The sequence below is a fragment of the Dromaius novaehollandiae genome, chromosome 1 (genome assembly GCF_036370855.1).
Source record: "Dromaius novaehollandiae isolate bDroNov1 chromosome 1, bDroNov1.hap1, whole genome shotgun sequence".
Taxonomy (NCBI): Eukaryota; Metazoa; Chordata; class Aves; order Casuariiformes; family Dromaiidae; genus Dromaius; species Dromaius novaehollandiae.
In genome coordinates, this window is record NC_088098.1 from 186,102,258 (window position 1) to 186,118,877 (window position 16,620).

Genomic DNA, 16,620 nt, shown 5'->3' on the forward strand with positions numbered 1-16,620 from the left:
TGCTCTCATGCAGTTAATTTGCACATTTTTAGAGGTACTACTACAATGAACAGCAACAAGACTTTTAAGAGCATAAAGGTGAAAGAGGCAATAACTAATAGGAAAAACCTCTGAATGGAAGCAAACAGGTCACTTCTCTGACATGAGCAAAAGGTAATGATCACCAGGTGCCTGAGGAAAATTACTTAAGATATACTGCGTTACAGTATTTCTTTTCTTTTCTTTTCTTTTTTTTTTTTCCTGGGGACCATCCTCTATTTGGCAAATACTATTTTCTGAGGCCTTAAGCAGTCTCCTTTAACAGGTTTCATTATAAAAGGAATATTTTGCTACCATCTGTCAGTTACCACATTAAAGGACAAGAGCACAGCTGAGCATGTGCAAACCCAGTATTCATTAGAAGTGAAATGACCTTGCAAGAACTAAAAACAGTATATGGAAGGCTTAATCCAGGTTAAATCACACCTGGAGACCATTAGGGACCAGGCCCTACTAATTATTCACAGATTACATCAGGTATCAGAGAACATGGAGCCTCGACTTGACAATGACAGCTCCAGAGCTGCTCAGCGTGGATGCAACCATTCTGTGTGCTCTTGCCATTGCCAGCTTGGAGCTTTTCCCTATAAATGAGCGCTTTCATTCTTTAACAGCTGATGAAATGACATGAATTTCCCTCATGGGCCTGACAATCCCTATGATTCTGCAGTACCTCTTGGAGTCAGCACTTTGATTCGGGACAGGGGTCTTTGAACTGGGGAGGGGAAGATCAACAGAAGGAGAGTTTTTCTGGCAAAGTTTCAGGAGTCCTTGCTGGGTAAAGAGAGAACAGTATACATGTAATTTTTTTCACATTGACTATTCATTTCCACAGGCAGACTTCAGATACTAAGGCTGACATAGAGCTAATGGCTGTATTTACACCGTGGATGGTTGTGCATGGCAGTTCCCACACATGGATCTATGCCCTAGCCATGTCCTGGATATAAGCTGGGACAGAAGTTGGGTTTGCATCTTTCTCTCATGTACTCTGGCTTCTTTTGGAAGCAAATACAGAGGCATGATGGAACAATGTGGTGTACTCAAAAAGGTGCCTGGTCTTGCTGGTCTGCCATGGAGCAGCTGGGTCCTACACTGTAGATGCAGTGAATGAAAGCATGACTCCTGAGAGAGCTGCATTGCTGGAGGAGGACACAGAAGTCCTGAAGAGCAGAAGAAATGTTGTGGGTCTCTACACAGAATTGTTCTAGGTAGAGTGAGAACAGAAGGCTACTTCTGTGGTCCAAGACTTTAGCAGATCAGAAAGCCCTGGATGTTTCTGCTAGATGACTTGGGTCTTTCAGTCCTTTATCATTTTCTTTTATAGGAAAGTACATTGCCTACAATATTGTCATGCCAGCCATCACATTTAAGCCAGTCTTGCACCAGTACAAAAGGGGCAGATAGCATATAAAATGTGTGCTTTTGCCCACAGCTCCTGTCTGGCAGAAATGCTTCTTAGCTCAAACATTTCTGTGATCCTGAAAGCATCTGCTAGCCAGCAACCCTGAAAATGGGGGAAGTGAGGACTTGCCATTCCCCATAAACACTAACCAAGAGCTGAGCAGGGCTTGAACCTGGAAACTACTCCCTGGAAACTACTCCTGCAAGAGTGCAGTTCCGCTTCACCTGTTGTTCAGGACTCTGCTTGAAAGTCAGAATATGGTAGTTATTGAATGTGACATCAAAGACACTTGGAATGGGATCAGGATGCAAATGGCAAATATCCAAAGAGCTGAAATACTCCCTCAACTATCCGGGTAATCCAAATGTTTGATAATTACCTTTAAACCTAGGGAGGATGATGACTGCTTACAGATCATCTTCAAAGACCTTGTTCCCTTTGTTGTGGTACTGGGATTCTGCAGGACTGTGTAGCAAGGGGGTAAGAATATTATGCTTTGTGAAGGATCAAGTAAAGAAAAAAAAGAACTACCAGAGTCTGGAAGGGTTTACAGAACATTTTTACATTTGTGCTGTATGTACAATGCCAATCGTCTGATGTAATTAAACCAGTAGCAGGAAGGAAGGACTAGATGTTGGACACAGCAGGCACATGACAAAGCAACTGTTGAATGTTTTCAGATGTAAGGAATACATCATGCTTTCTTACCAGCCAGGGGATTTCTGAGACAGATGAGTAGGAGGAGAAAAACTATATATCTGAAAACATAAGCAAGAAGCTTGCAGGCTATTAACAGCAGGCCAGAGAGACGCTGTAAGCTTGAAAAGAAAAGGTAATTTTAAGGTTTTGTTAGATGAAGGAACCATACACACATGATACCAAATCTTCAATCCTTAAGCTCTTGAAAGGCATACATGTACCTTCTCCGAGTATGCAGAAATCAGGCTTAGATTTTAGAGCTGGTTGCCCAGATTCTGCTTATTGACTGCAGTGCAAGTTTGGTAAATACACTGCAAACATGAGTAGAAACTGGCCTATAACATGAAGATAGTTATTATTATTATTTTTTTATGTGGAGACTAAGTCTGGCATAGCTGTGTTTACTTTGCTGGTCTTTGGGTTGAATGTATTTCATACCCACACCTGAAAATTTAGTCTAGCTGTTTTAAGCTGAATGGAACCTAATTTGATTTCCAATGAAGTGAGTTGGAACTTTACAATAGTTTTATTGTACATCAAATCAAGCCTCTTAAATTTATGGGGACACATAAGGTTCAGCTACAGGTCAAGTTTTGACAGCTTAAGATGCTTGTCAGTTGAGAATGGGCTGTTGTCCTTGTATATATTCTTATCTCATGGTCAATATAAAGTTATTCAACTCAACCTGAGTTAAACTACAGTGGAGGAGCTTATTTAAATTTAACTTAAATCAAATTTTCTTGCAAATTAGGCAATGCAAAAGCACACTCATAGACAGCAATCATGACTTGGATCATCACAAAATCACAAAATATCACTCAGGTTGGCAGGGACCTCAGGAGATTGCCAGTCCAATCTCATGTTGGGAGCAGGATCAGCTGTGGGGTCAGACCAGCTTGCTTAGGGATTTATCCAGTCGGGTCTTGGAAACCTTCAAAGAAGAAGACTGCACAACCTTTCTGGCAACCTTTTTCACTGCTGGACTGGCATCATGGTGAATAAGTTTTTCCTTATATCCAGTCTGAGCCTATCCTGTTATCTCTCATCCTCCTACCACGCACCACTATTCAGAACCTGCCTCCATCTTCTTGAGGATAGGCAAGTTGACATGAGGTCTCCCCAAAGCTGTCCCTTCTCCAGGCTGAACAAGCCCAGCTCCCTCAACCTCTCCTCACAGGGCAAGGGCTATGATGATGGTCCTCTGTTGAACCTGCTCATTTGTCAGTGTCCTTCCTGTACTGCAGGTCCCAAATGCAGTATCTAGATGTGGTCTAATGAGTGCCAAGTAGAGCGGGATAATCCAATCCCTTGACCTTCTGGCTGTCTTCCTGTTAACACAGCCCAGAAGGTTGTTGGCTGCCTTTGCTGCTGGGCACGCTACTGGCTTATGTTCTCGCAATCCCCCAGCTCCCTTTCAGCAGAGCTGCTCCCTGCCCTAGCAGTCCCCAGCTAGTATCATTGCAGGGTTTCTTTCTTCACTGGTGCAGGGCTCTGCATTTGTCATAGATGAATTTCATGAGGTTCCTGTTGGCCCCTCCACGTCAAGTGAATGCACTCCGTCCCCTCTTCCATGTCACTGATAAGATGCTATATGGGATAGGTCATAAAATAGACCCACAATGAACTTAATTTATAACCAGCCTCCAGGTTGAGTATGAACAATTAAACACCATCCTTTAAGCCTGTTGATTCAGCCAATTTTTCACTCATCTGAGCGTCCACCTAGCTAGACAGTAACGTCCCGGCTTGGATACAAAGATACTGTGGGAGAACATGTCAGAAACCTTGCTAAAGTCAAGGTAGACTGCAATCCACTGCTTTCCCTAAGCCACAGAGCTAGTTGTTTCATCAGAGAATGCTGATCGGGTTGGTCAAGGCCCTTGGTAAATCCACGTTGGCTACTCTCAATCATCTTCTTCTCCTTCATGTGCCCAAAAAAAGCTCTCAAGAGGTCTTGCTCTATCATTTTCCTAGAAAATGAAGCAAGGCTGTCCTGTGATCCTGACCCACCAGCTTTCAGCCAGCCTGTTGCCCATTCCACAGAAGAGCTCCATACATTCAGCTTCTTTACATAAGGGCCAGATAGAAGCTTTCTGCATTTTCTCTTCATGTCTTTCCTAAAAAGCCTGGACCGATGCATTGCAGAGCTCTAGCCATAGACACTGTCCCACAGGTCCCAGTTATCCTAACAGTGTCATGGCTCTGCATCAGCACGTGAGGCTCCAGATCCTCCTGTTCATTTCCCAGGTTGTATGCATTTGTGTGTGGGCACCTGAGGTGGGCCCCTGTGTGACTTGTTCTGTCCTTCCCAAGGAGTCTCTTGCTCTCACCACCCTGATCCATTTTCTTACCAACCTGATCTCTGTTCCCTCACTTATCTGCAAGCTGTTACAATCCTCCTTAGACATACCCAGCTTTAAGCCTTCCTCACCAAGATGGGAAACCTGCTCACAAACCTGCTTTTACCCCACTTCACTAAATGGATCCCATCTCCCACTTAGCAGTCCTCATTTCTCAAAGCAGGACCCCTGGGGATAAAAGCCAAAGTGCTGCCTTTGATACCAGCCATTCAGCCAGCTGCTAACTTGCAGAATGCATTCACCCCTACTGAAGATTTTCACCCTTTTTCTGCAATCAAATGAAAATACCACCTGGGTTTCCATGTCCTTTAGTTTTGCCATTGAAGCTCTGCAGATGCACGTGCTTTGCTCCAGTCTGCCTTGGCAGCCTCACAGGTGCCTACATGGATGAGCAACAGGGCATAATAGTCCAAGAGCTGGATAAGTTTCAGCATTTTCTCTGCAACATCCCAGTTCTGGGCCTCCACCATGCAATAAACAGTATGTGTCCCAACAGATGGGTCAGCAACCACAGATACTGAAATGCGTGTATGTGGTATAGGTATGCACGTCAGCATGCGATCACTAGTGAGTATCAAGCTGGACGAGCTGCTGAGTAGGATAGGAGGCTCAGATAAGGTAAGATAAGAGGCTTGGGAGACAGGTATTGAAGCGGCCATTATAATCTGGGCCCCTCACTGGAGACACCAGAGGGTCTGGGACTTGGCTACTGGAGGGACCAGGGCATCCAATCTAGTGATTGAGAAGACCATGGGGCCTGGGACTGAGACCTGTTTGTGTGTGTGTGTGTCTGTGTGTGTCTGTGTGTCTGTGTGTGCACATGAGACAAGCTACTGGGTAGACTGTGTGTCTGAGGCCAGGTGCTGGTGGGATGCGCAGTGAATGTGTTTGTGCATGTGTTGGTATGTGCAAGGCGGTCCGAGCACCAACAACTGGAGTGGAACTACGAGGGCTCATATGTCCCCCGGGGCTTGTGGCTGGGGAGATCCAGGATCCAGGGACAGCTACTGTGTAGACAGTCTCTAAGCTCGGCTGCTGCAGGCATCTACATTGTATATATATGTATATTTCCCACTAATGGACCTTCATCCTGATCAGCCAGAGAGGGGCCGGATGAGACCATTGGTGCTGTATGTATTTACAGGACTGTTGTGTGTTTGTGTTGATTTGTGTGGCCAGTCATGTGTATCTATATGTACGTGTTGTGTTCGTGTGTGTGCCTATGGGGAACACGTACTCAGCCTCACTACTGGTTGGACCTGGGGGCTTGGAGCTGTGGCACCTCGCTTCTGTGATTGGGCAGATTCAGCAGCTCCTAACAGTGCTAATGCTTGGTTCAGGCCCAAATGGCTCTGACTTTTCCTTTAAGGGAGCTCGTTCCCCTTCACTGGCTATTATGGCACTGTAATGTAATGTGATGTGTGGCAATCTGGAAGGGTGAACTCTGAAAGTAACTCAAAATTCCCCAGGAACATCATATCTGTTAGCACTTTTTTCAGCATGTCATACGATAATCATTGTAGACTCTCTACTACCTACTCCACTAAAAATATTTTAATTACTAGAAAATTACTCATAAACTTTGATAAATATAATGCTTTTGCTGCTGCAGTAAAACCTAGCAAATGAACTGGTCCTATGTTAGCAAAAGAACTATTTCCTAGAATTCTTGTATTGCACACAATCCTGGTTCACCACAGCCTAAGAACTGATTTCAATAAAGTGGTTGACATTAAGTTAGGTGGTCTTGCCACATATTTGGAGCAGGAAGGCCAGATGACACACTGTCTATATGTAGAGAAGTTTCTTGGACTCTATGGCACTGGAATAACTCGGTTTAGACTAAAAAATTATACCATTACATCAAGAATATAAGGAATGAGTCAACATCATCTAAAACATCCAACCATTTGCCCAGAACCACAGCTCCAACACGTGGCAGCCCATAATACTTTTAGACAAGCAACAGGCCACACAATTCATCAGCAAACCCCCTTTGGTTTTCAATGTTTTTTCCCCAGGGTCTTAGAGAACCCCCATCCCTCTTCTGTCTAACTAGTGATAGATACAGAAGTATATATTTGCAATATATTATGCTACTGGTGAGTATCGTAACAGTTTTTGCTAGTGACTGGTTTATCATCAGAAACCATACAGACCAGGTGTCACCCTTTCACTCAGACCAAGCTTAAACTTGTTTGATAACTCATTTTGTGCTGTGCAAGAAACCACTGTTGAGTTTGTCAGCCACAGTACACTGTATTACTTTTAAGGTACACTAGTATAGAAAATCATACCATGGATGTGAATTTAAGAGTGCACTGGTATTAACAAATAAACAGTTGACAGCTGGTTTGAAAAATTAGCTGGCATTAAAATTTTAGGAGCAACGATGAAGAAAAATTAGAAGAGTGAATATAAGACCTTGCAAGCAAAGCACTTCAAAATACACCTCTATGCATCTAAGATTAGTTTGTCTGATTTATCCCACATGATAGAAATGTTTTCAGGAGTGAAGATTAATTGTATTATGGTGCTCTTGACATCCTCTTTTTCCAATCCATTTGCCAGAGAGATGATTTTAACTTTTTCATTACAAAGCTTTTACTATTATAACTTTCACCTGCTGAGTTTAGGCAACTAGCTAGCAATAATGCGAAAATGCTTTTCTCATGTAAACTATCTTTTTATATTGTTCTCATTGTATTTGACCACATCTATTTTATGAGAATGTACATATGCAAAATAGGGATGACTAATATGAAAGTTACTTCATGCTTATTTTTAAAACTGTGGTTAGGTTGTTTCATTTTCTAAAGCTGGATTTATGTGTAGGTTCCTGATGACTTAACACAGATGTTCTATGTGATGTGAAGGTGGCTGTTTTTCAAAAGAAAAGGTAATTGTCATTTTGCACACTCTGTGTTAGGAAATTGCAGCAAACCAATGGTTGGCTGAATGAGAGCACTGCCTGCCTTCCAACCCTACTGAAATCATTGTGGAAGAGGATACTTTGTGTCCTCAGACTGAGGACTTGTGAAGGCCATTTTGAATGTTCTTTTGCACAGATTACTCCAGCTATCTCTGCTAAAGCAACGGACTTTAAAAAAAATTGGGAAGAAAAAGGCAATTCTTTTCCTTTCTGGGACATGTAGAATTGTTTTAAAACTTCTTTGATGAAACAAAAGTAAGCAATTAGGAAAAAACCCTTAAATGTTTTATGAGGATGAATGAGGGTTCACTCATCAGTCACTTTTGGATCTATATTCCACGAAGGGCTTCAGCAGGTTGGAAGCTGTGTGAATGTGGTGTGCGACCCTCAAGACAGCAGTAATAGGCTTGTAGCTGAAATGGAGACAGCCTCCGTCCTTTGGGCAGTTGCTAAGGAGCCCAAGTGCTGTGATAACAAGCCAATTCGCTTTGTGCACAGTGTGGGTTAAGCACACAGGTGTGTAAGTATAAGACCAAATGTTATTCCTTACTAGAGATGATGGGATGACTCCTATATACATGTGCAACATATATACACTCAGGAAAATGCTTTGGAATGAAAGGCTGAACATGATTGTCAGATATTATTAAAACGTCACGTAGCTCTGGGCATTTTAGAACTGTCTTCCTGTGGAGCTTGTGAAATCTAAAGTCAAAAAACTTTTGTGATTTGCTGTGAGTGGGTGGCTGAATGGGTTTATCATTGTGTCTCAGTGTTCTCTTTTTTCCTCCCTCATACTAAAGGAATTCACTTCAATAAAAAGCCAAGTTACTATGCCACTCTGACACTTTTAATTAGGGACAAGGTAAACGGTGTGATTTCTTGCTTCACACAAACAAAGAGGTTATTGCGAAACCCAAATGTGCTTCAGGTAACACAGTCCATGTCAGAATATATCTCAGTCTGCTGTGTTACTTTGTCCCCCATAGGGTTTAGATCATAGCTGAAACTGTAGACTGTGATTGTGTTAGGAGAGAGATCTATACTGTGCTAATGAGTCTGTATTGCTGTCCTCCAACATATCGAATCAAGGTTGGGACAGTGAAGGGAGAACTTAGGGAGGCTTGATCTATCAGCATGTAAGATCTTCTGAAGGGTGAGCACGCTCTTTGATAACATGGTCTTAAAGAGACGGTTAAGCTCCTATTATTTTTCAGCCCTCACAGTATTGAATTCAGGAGGTGGTCATTCCTCATTCCTGCAGTGGTAAATAGGAAAGCTGCTGATCTGCAAACAGTCATAGCTGCTTGAATTTATGACCTAAATTGAGGGAAACAAGAAGAAATGAGCAATGGAAAGGCTCCAAATAAAGGCCGAGAATGCAGAAAGTGGAGTGGGGAGTAGCAAGAGGCATGGCCACTCTTCCCCATGTGGTCCCTGGCCCCAACAAGGCAGAAGAGCCCAAGTACAGAAAGTCATTTGGGTCCTTCAGTAATGCCTGGGGACAGCTAGGGGCTTCAGATCTCTCTCCAGTCAAGGTACAGAGTCCTTTCACCTTCTTTTAGCAACGTAACACACCAAAAGAGTCCTTCAATGAGGAACCAAAATCCAGATCTCTCTTTCCTCAGGGAACTATCCTCATCCCTGTACTGCATAGCTGTATTCACTCTTGTTTGTTCTCTTGAGACAATCAACTGTATCTGTTAACTGAATTAGTGGACTAAATGCAGTTTTTGAATGTGGAGCAGTTACAATGGAAGGGTGGGAGAGGGGACGTAGACCACTCTCTTGGGAGGAGGAAATGTGTCTCTGAACCTTCTCAGGAGAAGGAAACAAACCAGAACTCCTTGCACCCTCTCTCAGGGCTGTAACCCCTGCGCTCTTGGGTACAGGAAGGCTGCCAGCACCCTCTCCTCATCCTCCTTAAAGGCACCCAGCTGTCATCACTTCAGTTTTTGCAGCGCCCACTCACTCCAGCATGCTCCAGAAATGCCTCCTGCATGGATGGAGGATCTCAGCTAAGACTAGACAGCTACTTACTGACTTGCTTCAGCCTGTTGAGGCTGAGATTCACAGCATACAAACCGTAGGCAGCTGGGAAACTCAAATATAAAAGGAACTGAAACAGTTTCCAAACATAAGCAGCTCCTGAACAGAGTTTTTCTGGCCTGTAACTCTTAGGCCAAAATTGTCCCAAAGTCCTTTATGAGGCATGTAGAGTGCATTTGTATCTCGAGCCTGTGCTGTTCTTCAAATAGTAAACCTTTTAAAGAGTTGATTAGCCAAGAAATGACTGTTGCATTCACAAAAAAGCAAAGTAAAAATGCCAGCAATCACTTTCTTGGGATTCTTTATCATTAAAGGTGACCAACTTTTGTCCCATAGTCCTGAACCACTAGGACAATTCAAGCAGGCCTTGGTCTCTATCACCTCCCATTTTTCTGCACGTGTTCAAGGCCATTTTATCTCATCTGGTGTGAGGTAGTCACATAAATAGCATGGAGCAGCCCCATCCTTTGGAAGATATGTACCAGCACATATACTGGCATGGGATGTTCACAGCAAGTACCCTTGGGTACTTCCATTAAAGTTTTGTGTAGTGAAGAACAAGAATTGAGCCCCGATGAGCCTGATGAAATTACAGAATTCTCCAAAAACTGGGGGGGGGGGCGTGGTTCATTGTTTAAATCTTTGGCTGGCTGATATCAAAAATGAGCCTTATTTAGGAGTTGTCTTTACTTGTCTTTGGTAAAGATCACCAGTGATTAACTGATAATATGTGAAAAGAGAAGACTAGGATGTAGTAAGAAATAAGATTGCTTTCAGCGTTGCATAAAGTGAGCAATTTAGTGAAATGGTTCAAATATTTCACCCTGGGTGTACTCCTCCTCAGAGTCAGGGATCCTCTGGTAATTGCTTGAAAAGCAGAAACAGAGGGGGAAAATTAAAGGAAGAATCAACATCAAATGTAAGATGCTTGGCTGAACTTGAGAAATGCTTTGATAATGGCTTCAAGCATTCAAATGGAAAAATGCATCCCTACTTAATGTTATTGATTCTATGTCTGGAGAAAAAAACACAAAATATTGTGTCCAGGCTGCTGGAGATGCTAACTGGAGGGAGACAGCCAAATGAGGTCAAATTCATTACTTTGTTCAAACAACGAAACTCAAGCAGGAAAAAAAAAAGATGGTAAAAAGCTCAGGGCAAAGCCACTTTCTCCCTCTGAAATACAGGTGTTTATTGTATTATGCCCTGATGATAATGAAGTAGCCCCTAAAAATATCTTGGTGAACTCCTGGCTTATTAGAATTGATGGGAATTTAATTATTGACTTCAACAGAGTCAGGATTTTACCTTGCAAATATACTCTGGGCATTCAAAAAGCTTCAGTGACCATGACCCATATCTTCGATCTGAACTGGGATGACTGATACTCTTGACTACCATTTCATGGCACTTACACAAAAGGCAGGGGTTATTCACTGTCTTCCATCTACAAAAGCCAGGTAGCTTTCACAGCAGAGAGACAATCTCCTGGAAGAAGATCACTGAGAACTTCTAAATTAAGGTTTGGGTTCAAAATCCCTCCTTCTCCATTAATAGAGGGACACCAGGGGATGCTGACTTTCTCACCCCCAAAATATTCACCAGCGCTATGTGCATGCATATATGCTAATATCTGCATGCAGTGTCCTAAGTATGCTGAACTTAGCAGTAAGGAAAAAGAGGTCTTTGATGAAAACACAGATTTACCGCTTACACAAGAGGATCCACAGAAAGACACTGAATTTACAAAAATAACAGAGGAATAAACTGCATTTATATAGTGAATCACAAAGCATGCAATTAACCTTTTCAGTCTGTAAAATGTTCTCTACCCGAACACACCTCCCAAGCAAGATTTTTTTTTCAAGGTGGGACTAATCAGGTCCCAAGAGACTGGGCATATCCTAGAAGAGGATTATTTCTGAAATTAGAATTGTATATTGGCCATTATTTTCTTTTCAGTTAAGACAGAGATGTAAATTAAATAGCATTATCTTCGGCAATGAAGAGGAAATTAAAAGGGGTACAGATTAGAAATGAGAAGCAATCTTTTCCTAACCCCAGGGCTCAAGAGAATGAGCACACAGTGACAGCACCTCTAGCAGTGCTGGGTGTTGAAGTCTCTGTTAATACCAGGCCAGGATTTGGGGCACATGAACCTGAACCTGAACATCTAGGCTTCCCTGCCACAGAGTGTACCTTGGAAATGTCAACAACTGTAACACATATTACCACATGTACCTGGCAAGTCACTCATGAAACACCCTTACGACTATTTACAGAGCCTTGTAAGATGTTTTTGCTTCCTGGAAATAACTGATGTGACTGCAAAACACTAAAATTTCTACATTTTTTCCCCAGCTTTGAGTGTGAACTGTCATGGCAGGGAGTGTAGTAATTAAATGTGCTCAATTCTCCTGACAAAAACAAGAGAAAAACTCAAGATCTGCATGTTTTACAGGTTGGGCACATTTCACGAGGGATGTTTTTCTGTTTCCAAAGGTATCTCAGCTCCTACCTTATCTTTCAGGATGGTATGATATAACGGAAAGGTAGAAGCCACACTAGGATAGGGTCAAGTATATATTTTCATCTATATTTGCTTTTGCTACAAAAAATATTTCCAGGTTTTATCTTAAGAAACAATATTTTTTTAAAGGTAAAAGATGATATAGACTAATGTCATCAGCACAAAGCCTGACAACTGCTGCAAATAATCATAGATCAAGATTATAGCATGGACTTTCTTAGGTATATGCAATGTGCCTAAACTTTCATACCATCCTTTTTAGGATCCTGATTTTCTGCAGAGCAAGTAATCTAAATATACCATAGTGTGAAGATTAGATTGAGTTCAGTGTAGAGACATACGTTGTCAGTTCTTCTTACCAACACCTCCCACTATTGCTCTGCATGTAAAGGTATTTCATTTGCTGAATTCAACTTGTCAACTGTAACAAATATGTCCTAATCCCATTATACGCATCACAGTTCACTAACAACCACATAGGAGCCACCAAGCCCTTTTCTCTTTGATCATCCCAGATTTACACACTGGCCAAGGGCAAGAACCATGAAGTCTGCTGAGAATAGATGAGTGGGGGCAACCTGCAAGGTGTTTCACTACATATTTGATATAAATGACAATTGTTTAAAAGGTGCCTTAACTTCCATTTTACAAAGTTTGCTACTGTAGCAAATGCTTTAACATCCATTCTTTTCTGCTAGTTCTCTATTTCCATTTGTGCTGCTGTAACTTCTCTGATTTCATGGTGGCATAATTGTTGAATACCTGACTGCAACTGTGACTTGATAATTGTATCTGTCTAGCTTCCTTCTTCACCATTAACTTAGGCATTGACTTCTTTTCTTAGAAGTCTAATTTTGCTCTCAGATCTCCCTGGGAAGAGCTCATGAAAAAGAGCAGCAGAAAATAGAATTTCAATCCTTTTGAAAATTCAGGCATTTTAACATTTCCTACAATTGTAAACTGGGACAAAACATTACATTTTGAAAAATTTACCATTAACAAAAGATTATGAAATATCTTGCTTTAAACATATGGGAATGACCTACTGAAATGCCCTCTCTGTACACAGTTGAAATGTTCTGTTTAATGCTATTTCAATCTTTATTTTACATAAAAGTCAAACTTTTAGATCCTCCTGCTTTCTTCTGTTACATAAGCATCAGAACGATAAAAGTTGAAACATTTCGATAGTTCTCCTTTAAAACATTTCTATCCTGCACAACATTGTTTCATCCACATTTCTGGGGAGGAAGTAAATTTTCCAAGTTCCCTTAGAAAGTTTCTAAGTCATAAGTTTCTAAGTTGCCTTAGGCAACTTGCAACCAGCTGTTCTACAAGGAGGTTTTCAGGTACCACATCTGATCATTTCAAGATCATTGATAGACTAATGTCTTTGTTTTGGTTTGCAAACAAAATCTTTCAAAGGGCCAACAAGATGTTGTGCAGACAGACTGCAGCTGCAGGTTTGTTGAAGCTATCAGACAATATTGAATGTCTCCTGTCCAAATGCTGAGAGCTATGAGGCTCTATCGACTTTACTGCAGAATTAGACCAAAATGAATGGGGCTCAACAAAGGATTAAAAAAGAGAGGGCAACATTTCCTCAGTGCAAAGCAGTTCTCTAAATTTGAGAGTCTCACTCAGGTTTAATATAAAACTGTTTTCCTAGATGTGCTATTAGACAACTCTTTAAGGCAATTAAAAAAGATGTTAAAACTTATTAGTGTTCAGGCTGTTACCAGTTCTCTCAGCTAGGACAAAGATATTGTATATAATCAATTTTAATTTTCATATGATTATGACAAAGCACAAAGCTGCATAGTTTGGATTACAAACATAGCAGGATAGTTTTCCTTTTTTCTCTCTCGCCTTATCCAAATTGCTGTTTTGACTGCAATCATTAAAGGAATAATAGAAGCATTTTTATTGGCAGTAGGTTTTACAAAACATGACCTTAACAAGTCCTTTACAAATTTCAGACAAAGTAATAATTCAATGAATTAATTTAGCCCTTTTTGTGCAAATGAACTGTTTCCGAATTATACACATATATGAATCACTTCATGCAGAACTGAATTATAGCCGAACTTGCTCAGCTGCAAGGTGGCATAGAGACAAACAGTATAACTTTGTAGGTTGAGTAATCCTGGACAGGACACTAAAGAAAAGCATTTCTCTTGCAGTCGTTTCCATGGTACCTTTAACACCCACATACAGCAAGTAGGACATTGGTTGTTAAAGTCTCATCCAAATAAATCCCACAAAGTAAATTGCATGGAACTCAATTTATCTACCTCGAAATGAAGTTTGCTGGGATCTGAACCTGTGGCTTCAGGAAAAAACAGGCATTTCAAACCTGACGTGCAAGTCATTCAGTCATTCTATCAGCTTTAACATTAAGGCATATATATTAAATTCAAGAACATAAGCATGCAAATATATCTCTAAATCTATACATATATAGCTGTACCTACATTTGCCTGAGATTCATCATGCCCATTGATTTCTGCTAATTCCTTGGCGCTTTTTAACTGCAAAGAGTAAGCAAAAAACAAAACAAAGCAAAACAAGTACATTACTTGAGTATTTCACATAGTTATCTTTGATTTATTCGAAGGAGCATTTTATAAAGCTTCCAAAGAGAAAAACAGATGGAGCATATAATACTAATGAGTTTTTGCTCAAACCATTTTGAAACCAACATACTTAAGGCTTGATAGGTTGGCAAAAAAAAAAGGGGGGGAAATAATAAGACTGGGTCATTATTTTTGAAATAATAAGATTAGAAAGTAGTTTCAAGGCACAAAAAGTGTACAGAATTGGCTCTCCAGAATAATAAATGATTTCATTTCCCATTCTTGCTGCTATTAATTTAAACTTTGCAATATTTGCAAGTTGCCACTAGCTAAATAGTGTTTTGCTAATGATTACTTTTGAATGATATATTTTGAGCTGTTTAAGATGCCAGAGTTCCACTGTATGTTTCCTTCCTGGGGAAGCATCTAAATAACTGTCATGGCTCCTGGGTATGACAGAAAAGGAGGTGAAGGGAAGAACATCTTTTTTGTTTAACTGGTGGAAGGAACTGAGAAGACTGTCAATTTCAGATCCATGATCTGAACCAAAAACTTTTTTCCCCTCTGAATTAACTTTTGTGGGGAAATTCAGGATTACTTCTTGGGGGATTGTAAGAGATCCCTACCAAGAGACTCAAGAAATGTCCTAGCTCATGTCTTCAGCCACATGGAAATATGCACTCGTTCATGCTGGGACTGCGCAAACACAGAAAAGAGGAGACACTGCAGCTGTCATGAGCTGGTAAGCTGTGGAGGTTTGCACACTTAAGTGAAGCCTACAGAACCATTTACCCTTTAGGTGAATTTCTGAAGAGCCATGTGTTTATGCTAACTTAATTCAGAGCAGATATTTGAGGTGGGGGTGATGGGGAATAATAAACAGAATTTTCTCCTGTATTCCTTGGTTTCCATCTGTTTTTGCCAAAGAAGCTAGGATTGATTTAACTGTTGATGATACAGCTGTAATACCAAACAACAGCAATCCTAAAATTCAGGAGAATATGAGTGCTATTACATTTCGATTAGGTGTTTGACTCAAAAGTACCAGCTGATTACCCTGGGAGGGCTGGCTAGCTTACATCCATCATCTTTTTGCTGTGTGACAGCAACAGCTAAACAGGTTGTGAATCATCAAATTCTCAGTTTCCAAGTTGAGGATTAAGGTATGTGGGGCATGATCTCTGTATGCTTTAATATGCAGGGCTGTGAACTGCACCAGATCAGAAACTGCTGCACAGGCAGTTAAATTGGTCCTCATGGAGAGGGAAGCGTGGGGACAATCTCTGAGAAAGCAGTACAAATGATAGCTGGGAACTGCAAACTCATCAGTTGTCCCAGTTCAATTCACTGATGCTCATCTTTCAATACCCTTGAAAAGGCTACAATTTAAAGCAGTATTATGTATTTCCAATGAATGTTGTGTGTTTTTCCTGCACTGAAAAATAACCTTGCCTGCAAAACCACCACATTGTGAGGATGGCCAGTAGGAACAAGCTGAGAAGGCTACTTAAAGCCAAGCACCAAAGTTAGATATTTCTGCATTGTGGCATCACCAAAAGAGCTGTTTCCCAATTCTGCCAGTTCTTCATTATACAAATTCACCTCACAGGAGCAGTCCTGTTGAGTTCAGCTGGGTTACTCATCTGAATAGGAGGTCAGGCGAGCAGGCTTGTGTATGTAAAACTGCTCCGCATGTTAATGCTGCATCCCGAGTGCTCAGCAAGTTCTGTTCATTGCTTACCTTTTGCCTTTCCTTTTTCAGGTTCATAAAATGCAGTCACCCCTTGGTGATTGCTGGCTTCTTGGGCAATGCTCCACATGCATTCTGCTGGTGACATACCGCTCCCCTGTCAGCCTCACGCTCATTTGGCTGGAGCATGGACTCAGCCTCTAGCCTACGTTGGTCTGCTGGACTTTCACCCCACTGCCTTTTCCCAGCATCACTGCCCTGACGCTGCTCCACCAATGCAGGCAGCGTTAATCTAGTTCTAATGCAGACAGGATGCTAGAGCCCCTTCATCTTTTTGGCC

The 16,620-nt window shown here is 41.3% G+C and overlaps 1 protein-coding gene across 11 annotated transcripts in view; it reads right to left on the reverse strand.

Annotated features, from left to right (window-relative positions):
• The window catches only part of ENOX1 (ecto-NOX disulfide-thiol exchanger 1), a 360,126-nt gene that overhangs the window by 10,478 nt on the left and 333,028 nt on the right, over positions 1–16,620 (reverse strand). For all 11 annotated transcript variants that reach the window (XM_064504830.1, XM_064504829.1, XM_064504833.1 and 8 more), the window contains one exon: positions 14,489–14,545. In XM_064504830.1, the coding sequence (XP_064360900.1) occupies positions 14,489–14,545 (57 nt within the window). The remainder of the gene's footprint in view (positions 1–14,488; positions 14,546–16,620) is intronic.